General features: G+C 35.2%; 1 protein-coding gene and 1 long non-coding RNA gene across 3 annotated transcripts; one reads left to right on the top strand and one right to left on the bottom strand.

The window, feature by feature from the left end:
• Positions 1–6,049: 6,049 nt before the first annotated feature.
• LOC101247764 (uncharacterized) lies at positions 6,050–8,157 on the bottom strand. Of its 2 annotated transcripts, none has more exons than XR_743582.4 (5): positions 7,882–8,157; positions 7,239–7,282; positions 7,033–7,116; positions 6,608–6,807; positions 6,050–6,470 (listed from the first exon to the last, which is right to left on the bottom strand). It is a non-coding gene; the product is annotated as an uncharacterized lncRNA (long non-coding RNA). The 2 variants fall into 2 exon arrangements; XR_743583.4 differs by having other exon boundaries at positions 6,608–6,779; positions 7,882–8,118.
• A 538-nt stretch (positions 8,158–8,695) lies between these two features.
• LOC138338834 (uncharacterized) lies at positions 8,696–9,382 on the top strand. Its single transcript, XM_069289918.1, has 2 exons — positions 8,696–8,989; positions 9,128–9,382. Exons 1-2 carry the CDS (start codon positions 8,696–8,698, stop codon positions 9,380–9,382), a joined length of 549 nt encoding a protein of 182 aa, XP_069146019.1.
• Positions 9,383–9,727: the final 345 nt, after the last annotated feature.

Below are 9,727 nucleotides of genomic sequence, written 5' to 3'. Positions count from 1 at the left end.
ATCTTCTTCCAAACAGATGTTGAATGCTCTCAGTGAAATAGAGCCTTTTGCCTTCTATTCTCCGACCACTACACAAGCCAGACTTCCTCCCCCTTCCAGATAACAAGACACCCCTGATAACCCCTTTTTCGCCATAGATCTAAACAGTTCTGTCCTGCCTACCGAACCTGGTCCGTTTCACGACATGTTGCCTGATAATATGTTTGAAGGGGATCTACCCAAGCATAAGGCTTCTGAGTCCAACATATTGGCAGCGAGTGAAGAGCTGGTGATTAAAAGCTTAGCCATGATGCGGGAAGAAGCAAGGGCAGAGCATACTGAAGTCTTGGAAAGGGAAGAGGTAAGACCCACTCAACCTATCTTTGATAAGACCCCTGATATAGGAAGGTACTCTTCTTCATCTTCCTCTGACACTGCAAGCGAGGAGGAACCTTTAAAATGGAAGGTTGAGAGAAGAGAAGGGGAGACATCTAGAAAAGGAAAAGAGAAGGTTTTAGAGGAGGCCCCTAGGAGACGACCTACTACTAGGTCTGCTGCTCAAAAGTTGATGGCTGATGCCTTGAAGGCGAGTACACGTTCTACTGCTGCAGTTAGAAGTGTAAGAACCTTCAAGGTATCAAATTTTAAAATACCTGAAGCTAATGTGGTTGAGTTGTCTGGAGAAGAACTGGAAAAGAAAAATAAGAAAAAGAGGTCAGAGAAGAAAAAGGGAAAGGCTACAGAGAAGGTTGAAAAAACAAAGTCAAAAGGGAAGAGATCTGAGAAAAAGAGAAAGCAGTCACAGGGACATGGTTCCCAAGCCAGGAAAGTTGAGAGTGTCAACATGCAGGAGGTGGTTGACAGCCTGAGAAACCAAGCTGTCTTGGCAGGAAGAATTTTTGATCTGGGGATCATAATTCTTCCTGGCATGGACTCTCTTCACGATATGGTAGAGATCTAATCTTGGTTACACTTGTTCAACAGGAAATCCCCCATTCTCCATGAAGAAGAAGTGCGTGAATTTTACTATAATATTCAATTCAAGGACGATGGGAGCATCCTCACACGAGTAAATAACATTGTTGTATGTTTAGATGAGGGTGTGTTGAGCAAAATTCTCACGGTTCCTAGAGAGGGGACCCGGTCTGTACTGGGCAGAACTTGCTCATCTGAGTTTACTGCTGTGATTTATAAGACACCCACAACCAAGGTTGCTGGGATTTATAAGAAAATCATGAAGAGTGAGTACCAGTTAGTCTTTGAGTTCATCAACAAAGTTCTCTTTCCTCGCACTGAAAAGAGGACAGTAGCAACTGCTGCTGACTTGTTTGTGATGGAGATGTTGTGCAACTTCGAGGCTCTGAACCTCTCTAGTCTGATGCTTGAGCATATCCACAAAACTGTCATTGAGAGAAAAGGTATTCACGGAATGGGTTATGGATACTTTCTCACGGAGGTATTCAAGCATTTTCAAATTACTCTCAGTGTGGGAAAAATGGGGACAGTTAAGCAAACTATCTCCGAAAGTACCTTGGTTGAGTTCGAATGCATTGAAGGAAAAGGCTATCCTAAGAGCAAGATGACCCAACTTATTGATGATCAAGATCAGCTTAAGCACGAGGTCGAGGAGCTTACTGTGCGGTTAAGTGGTAGAGAGGCAGAGATTGCTATACTCAAAGAAGAACTTCTTACTGCACAGAGTGAGGGACCTGGTTCTTCAGTGGTTCAAGCTCTGGAGAAGAGAATGTTGAGTTGAAGGCGAAGATAACTGCCCTGCATGAAAAGGCCATCAAGGACAATGATGCTGCCAATGCACGACTCACTCTTGTTATCCAGTCCCTGTCTCATCCTCCCCCCTCTTCCTAGCCTGTTGAACAACCCTCCCTGTGTCAATTTTTTTTGTGTGGCTTATTAATGTGTTGATGGATATTCAGTTTGTTTTTAATGTATTTATGTTATTATGGCGTGCTGGTTAATTTATTCCTTTGCTGTTCTAATTATCTTCGTTTGTGCATGCTTTTCCATCACTGATTGATTGCTTGATAGCTTTGATCTTGTTCAGTGTTTATGTTGAACTCAATGGTTTACTGCATATCTTTTTTATGATGCCAAAAGGGGGAAGCAAAACTGTGTGTAGCTAAATGATAATTCAGTGAAGTGGAATATACAGTGAGGGGGAATATAAAAAGGGGGAACAAAGTTGGAGAAGATTCTTGATCGTTGTTTGTCATCATCAAAAAGGAGGAAAATGTTATTTGTAGTTTTGATGATTTGACAAACCTAGGGACCTTGTAAAGGTACCAGGTTTCTTACTTGAGTATTGCAGGTTCTTACTTAAGTGTTGCAGATGAAACAAACCCAGGGACCTAGTAGAGATACAAGGCTCTCATGATGATGAGCCAGCCGACTGCCAGTTGGAGACGGTACAGAAAGTAGGTGCACACTTCCCGATGGCGTCAGAAAGTGTGACTTTTCCAACCAATGGCAAAAAGGTTTAGGAAAGTGACTTGTCTATACAAAAGGCACTTTCCTAAACATTTTGAAGCAGTTTTTGCAACTTGATAAAAACTTTTCAAGAACTCTTGCAAAGGCTTCTACAAAGCAAAGGCAGAATTATTCCAAGAACAACAGCAATTTCTGGAGCTTTTCGTCTAGTTGTTTAGGAATACATTCTCTTGTTCTTAAACTGTAAACCATTCCTGAATCTATAAAGGAATTGGTGTGTATTTTTAAAAGTCTAGGTTGTCCAGGTGGGATAGCTTAGTGGGTAGATTGTTTTCTACTTAGGCTTGTTAAGCAATAGAGGACTATTGCTTAACTGTGAGATTGATAACTCTTTCTTACATTTGTTGTAATCGTGTTTTACTTTTGCTTTTGAAGATTAGTGAAAACGATTGAAAATCCTGTGAGACAGGTCGTGGTTTTACTCCCTTAAGCAAGGAGGTTTCCACATAAAATTATCGTGTTAATTTTACTGCATTTAACTTTCTGTTTTTATTCATTAGTGTAGTAAGGGACCTGGTCCATTACTTGTTAAGTGAAGACATATATTCTATCAGGACAGAATGAACAATAATTTGAAAACTGGATCAAAATGGCTAAATAATTATTTGAGAATGCCTATACGTAAATTGGCCTACTGGTTTGGAAGTAGAAAGTTTGTTTTACTATGAATTGAAAAGGATTAATAAATAATAACTTTTGTTTTACTATGAATTTTATTTTGAAGAAATCATTTAAGAAATGAGAACTGAAAAGGGGGTCAGCAAGTACTGCTATGATAATAATGATGGTGGAGCCAGTAAGTAAATTTCTTAGGAAGAAAATATTATTCAGTAGAGAAGAATGACAGATATGAACACAATTTTTTAAATAGGAGAACGAGATGAATGGAGATTGGTGTCTGGGCCGGCATACTGTTCACCTAATTATGTCCACCAAGGCTAGAACAAAAAGAAAAAATCACCTAGAATTTTATCCCGTATTGAAATTTGAATATGTTTAACTTCACCACTAAGACGCACCTGCTTCTTTTTTTCTGTTCTGCTAGCATAACATCATCTCTTGCACACTTGAAAGATTTTACTTTGATTCCAACTTCAGCTTCTCACGGTGGAATAGTTTTTATACTGATATAACACAACAAATTCATGAAAATGATAATAATAATAATAATAATATATCTGGCCAAAAATAGAGATGATGAAAGCTGGAATAAATATTTTAAAAGAACACTAAGTATGTGATTTTATTAAAAAAATTAGTTAACTTTATTTTATATCAATAAAGTCACTCAACTTATGAATTTTCTTTTATAAAATCACTCAACTTAAGCTATTTTTTTTGGAAATCATTATAACCACAAAGTAAAAGAAATAATTACACAAACCACCCTTCAAGTTTAGTTTTGTAATACTTATTTTCATTGATATTTTGATATATTATGCTTAACTCTCTTATTTTATTTTCTTTAACAAATATTTTCTTAAGCTAATTAATATTATTCTTAAAAATAAAAATTAATAATTTAATTAAATTTCCATTTATCATATATTTATTTTATTTTATTGATTCTATAACATTTTTATACTAAACTTCTCAAAAAAATCATTATAACCCTAAAAAAAGTTAATACTTTTCTCTGCTCGAGTTATACCCAATTTTGTGTGATTCCATGCTATTATATAGTGAATACTGAATAGCATGTCATAATCTGTCATTTAGGAAAAATTGGAAAAGTAATTATGCCAAAACAGTTGTAAATATATTCAGGCAATATGTGATATACTCATTTATCTATAGTTAAGTATTGGCCTCCCTCACAAGTCTATTCTTAATACATCTGCTCTATGTCATTCATCAAGTAAAGATAAGCATTGAACACGTAGAAGCACTTCTTTTTTTGTTCTCTACATGTACCATATTTGTAATTTAATTAGATGATTTTATTATTATTTTGCTCCCAGGCAAGTGGGTATCAGTGTTCTAGTAATGACATATTAAACAAATTTTTGAATGAGTTTTCAAATTATCTTATCATAAGTAAATATTGTTTGTAGTTTTATTTGGTTGACGCTTCAAATTTTACTTAAGCCATGTAGAAAATTGAATCATTTCTCAACAACAAAAAAAACTCACATCTACCTACCTACATAATGATTTTTTTGAGAAATAAAATAAAAAGATGTTATAAAATCAATTCAATTAAATAATATATGATAAAGGGCAATTTAATTAAATCATGAAATCTTTATGTTAAAATAATTAGGTTAAGAAAATATTTGTTACAAAAATAAAAATAAGAAAGTCAAGCATAACATTATAAACTACATTGGAAAGAAGTATAACAAAAACTAGACTTGAAGGGTGGTTTTGTGCAATTAAATTTATTATTTTTTGGTTATAATGATTTCCTAGAAAAAAGGTTTAAGTTGATTGATTTTATAAAAGAAAATTCGTAAGTTGTGTGACTTTATTGATACAAGACAAAGTTGAATGATTTTTTCAAATAATTTCTCATACTTGAATGACCTTTTGAGATATTTACTCGAAAACCTGATATAGCTTTTTCATTACAAAGACATATAAAACATGTTCAAACTTGTTGGGGGTATATCCCAGTTAACCAAGCAACATGTACATTCGATTCGATTTCAGGATTCTCTCAGCTACACAAGATTTCAAACATACAACTTCTGAAGTTTAGCATCCAAGAAGACTACCTTAAATGAAAGCATCGTTAGTCACATCCCATTCACACGAGCATATAAATAGACCAAGGTAAAGCCTGGAAGAAAGTTGAGGAAATTTAATCATAGCCGGCCATTTCAGGCTTCTAAGAAACGGAACTTAAAGAACGCATTAACAGGGGTGCACAGGTAGGAATCAAGGCTTTATTGTGGCACTTCTATGGAATCCAACTAAAGTAGTACCCTCACAAGACCATGGAGTTTTCACGACTTCAATGAAGTAAAAAACCAAGCTGAGATATCCCAATTATTAATAATACAACAGTGGATAGCTAAAAGTTGAAACATTACACCATGGATCATATAGAAAAACGGATCCAAATCATTGCAACACATTGAATTTTCTAATTTTAGCACTCGCAGAACAAAATATTAACAATAACCCTTCCAGCTAAATGCAGACTTATTAGCATAGGAAAGATTATCTCCCAAATTAGGAATAGAGTATGAATACTCTTGTTTTAGAACCCATACCAGCGAATAATAGATACGCACTAACAACTGGGTACTGAACACGATCATTATTCTGAAAGGTTCTTTCAGAATTTCTGATGTGAAAAGTTGTACACGAAATAAAATTGCACCAGCAAAGGAGAGTTATACTTTAATTGCACCTGAACAAAAAACTTCCATGGAAATGAGCGGTAGAATAAGAAAACTCAAGGACAATAGTAGCAATTTCAAACTCAGCGGCCCTAGTCCACAAAGATAGTCCAACTCTACAGTCCATATTCTCGTTTCATGGCATTTGTAAAGATGTTAGCCAGTCAATCAATTAAATTATACTCATATAAGAACTAGAAGTTCTTGTATTTCAACAATTGGATAGTAATCAAAGGCACCACATCATAGCATTAAATTATACTCACATCAGAACTAGGAGTTTTTGTATTTCAACAATTGGATAGTAATCAAAGGCAGCACATCCTAGCATAAAAAGCATACTGAAATATAGTAGCATGGATAGTTCTATAGAAGTCCAATACTTCACAGACTTCAGCCTATAATTATTGGAGGCAAAGTATATCAAGAACCAAATTCACTATGACAAATCAATGCAGCTAGATCATAATTCCATCGTTATTTCAACAATACGATTAAGAATGAGTTTAACGTTATAAGAATAACACCCCACCAACAAAATCTTAGGCATTCATCATTGAGTTCCTCCTGCACTCGGACAACATATCCATGTAGAACTGACACTTGTCAATGTCTCTTCCGGAGCTAATTATTAATTCGCTGCAAGTTTAACCACAAACAATGACTTCATCAGAATCTTCTTGTCAAGACAAGACAGGTCATACTGACTTAAAGGCCAAAAGAGAACCTCCAATTTGCAAATAATAGTAGTTAAAAGATGTGAAATTAACACTTACATCTTGGAATGCCTTAGTGTGCATACCACAAGCATCTGAACCAGCACCGCTGGTCATTGGTGCAGCTGTAGCAGGTGCTTGGGAAGCAACAGTTTCATGTTGAATGGTGCTTGGACCCATGACAGCATCTACAACCCTATGTGCCACAACACTTCCAGTACCAAAGGCCATCCTTGTAAAACATGCAAATTAAAAACAAACTAGACATCTGTAAGCACCTTCGCCAACTATATATTTGAAGAACTGCTAGTAAGTTTTAAGTTTTTGACATAGGAGAAGACCGTTTTGCAAACAAAATATATATATTTATGAAGAAAATAGGAAGGTTATTATAAGCTGTTTTGCTCTTGTTGGGAGTCTTGCAAACAAAATATAATTGAAGCAATATGATTCAAGTTCCCTGCATACTGCAGGATATCTCATACCTTGAGCTATGGTAAAATCAATACCACCAAGCATGGATCCACCACCACTACTTTGCAAGGGAGCTGGTGGAGGAGCATGGTTTACTGCAAAAAAAGAAAAAGAGAGAGGATATGAAAATGCACAGGCAAAGGAAGGAAGTAGTACTGCAAACCAATGATATAAATAATTTGCAAAGAGATGAAAGTCTGACTATAAAAAAACCAACCTGGGGCTGGAGCAGGACGAGGGGGGGAGGACGAGCATATCTTCCTAGATAAGGAAACAAGAAAAATAGAAAATCATCAACCAGGATAAAAAGGGGACAAAAAATTACCCTTTCTTTTTCCTTTAGCAAAGAATGGAACTAATAAATTACAACAGAAGACTTCACCGCAAAACGGAAAGTGACAGATGCAAACATTGATTGAGAATTAAGATGAACAAGCACAACCAACTGCCCAACCAACACAACAATAATAGTATTTACTTGGGCGGCGACAATCATATTACAAAACAAGAAAAAATGTCACTACCTCAATCCTATACATTGAACATGAAGAATGATGCACTAAAAGAAAATACATATAATTGAGTTTTAAAGCAATTTTGCGTACCCTATCGTAAGAAATTCAGTTTGTATCCTGTCCCTTTTATAAAAGGCTAAATCTCATTTCAAAATTTCTAGGCCTCATTTTATTTTCGAGGAAGATCTCATGTCAAAATTTCTAGCCTCACGCCCAATACAACAATCAAAGGACACAATTAAAAATAAAACTATTATCTCATAACATCAAACAAACAGTGGTTTCTTCAGTGAAATACAGTGTAAACAGAAAAATCAATGCAACAATTATTTCAATGTAACTGACTCTTGTTTTCTTCTTAACACCCACGAGCCAGAAATACAATCAAACTGATATCCACCTAACTTTAGCTCAATTGAGATGATATAACCGACACATGAGAGAAATATTTGGGAGAAAAGCTCCAATTAGGGCATTAATTATCGAATCTACAGTTTCTTCATTAGATAAGCATAGTTGAAGTATTAAGATAATTAATCACAAAAAAGAATAAGGGGTACAAACTATCTAATCAGTTCAATCAAAAGCCTAAGCTACACATTTGAAAATACAAACTACTGAAGTTGCAATTTTACAGTAAAGAAATTTCGTACATATCTGTAAAAATCTTAATCAGAAAAAAAATACTTTTTTGACTTCACAAATAGTAATACTAAAATTCGTTTTAGGACGTAGATATTAAGGAATAGCAATTCTTATTGCCAAAACTCGAATTAAAAGAAACATCGTAACTGTTGAGTTAAAGTGTATAGATTAAAAGTTGGTTACTAGTTAGTTAAAAATCAGTTACAAAAGTTTGTTATGATTAATTGTAATTAGGTATCTTAACTAGTCTAGTTAGTTAGTTGATTAACATCTATATATAGTGATGTATAGGTATCAATGTAAATATACGGCATTCATAAAATTCAAAGAGAAGTTTCTTCTTCTTCTTCTTGGCCTGCTGTTCTATCAGCTTATGCACCATTAGTGGTGCTTTCATGGTATCAGAGCTTAGGTGTTGCTCATGCGATTGTTTAGCTTTCAGTGCAGTAGAAGAATTGAAATACTGTATTGTCCTAGAAGCTATTGAAGATCGCAATTACAACAACAATTGATCATGCCGACTGAATCTTCAACCAGTGGTGCAGTTCAAGGAGGAACTACAATGGTGGATTCTCATCATCCACTTTTCTTACAGTCATGTGATACTCCAGGTAGTTCTCTAGTTTCTATTCAACTTACTGGATCAGAAAACTACACATTATGGAGTAGATCTATGAAGATAGGTCTTCTAGGTAAAGGGAAAATAGGATTTATTGATGGAAAATGCAGTAAGGATAAATTCAATTCTTCTCTACATGATCTATGGGAAAAATGCAATGCTATAGTGCTATCATGGATAATGATCTCTGTAAGTAGGGAATTACTGAGTGGAATAGTCTATGCAAGTAGTGCTCAACAAGTGTGGACTGATCTAAGAGAGAGATTTGACAAAGTTGATGGATCTAGAATTTTTTATCTGCATAAGGAGATTGCTACACTATAACAGGGGCTTATGTCTGTTTCTAGCTATTTTTCTAGGCTTAAGGAATTGTGGATGGAGTATGATTCATTGATGACTTGTCCTGGCTGTGCCTGTGAGAGTTCTAAGGCCTATGTAGAGCATTTTGAGTATCAACGACAGATGCAACTTCTCTTAGGACTAAATGAATCTTATAATCAATCTAGAAGTCAGATTATGATGCTTGATCCAGCACCAGGTGTAAACAAAGCTTATTCTCTTATAATGGCTGAAGAAAGTTAGAGAATTCTTGGTAAATCGAGCACAACAGGGAGTGATAACTCTGTTTAAGCTAATGTTGGTGGAATAAATGAGACCATGGCATTTTTTAGCAATGGTAAAGGACACATGCTAAGATCAGGATCTACTTCACAGTCAGTGTCTAATCCTCCTATGGGAGCTAGTTTTAGATCTAATCAGAAACAATTTAATAGTAATAACTCTCTTTACTGTGATTATTGTAACTGGAAGGGTCATGTGCGAGCTAATTGTTACAAATTACATGGATATCCTGCTGATTGGAAGGGTAAAAGGAGAAACAATACTGCTTCTGTTTCAGCTAATCATGTAGGATTCAACAATACTCCT

This window comes from Solanum lycopersicum, chromosome 10 (assembly GCF_036512215.1).
Source record: "Solanum lycopersicum chromosome 10, SLM_r2.1".
NCBI lineage: Eukaryota > Viridiplantae > Streptophyta > Magnoliopsida > Solanales > Solanaceae > Solanum > Solanum lycopersicum.
This window is presented reverse-complemented; position numbering and strand designations above follow the sequence as displayed.

Bases quoted from the DNA above. Each gene is read 5' to 3' on its own strand.
- LOC138338834 (XM_069289918.1), top strand. From the start codon at position 8,696: ATGCCGACTGAATCTTCAACCAGTGGTGCAGTTCAAGGAGGAACTACA. The intron at 8,990-9,127 runs GTAAGTAGGGAA...ACACTATAACAG, and splicing joins TATCATGGATAATGATCTCT to GGGCTTATGTCTGTTTCTAG.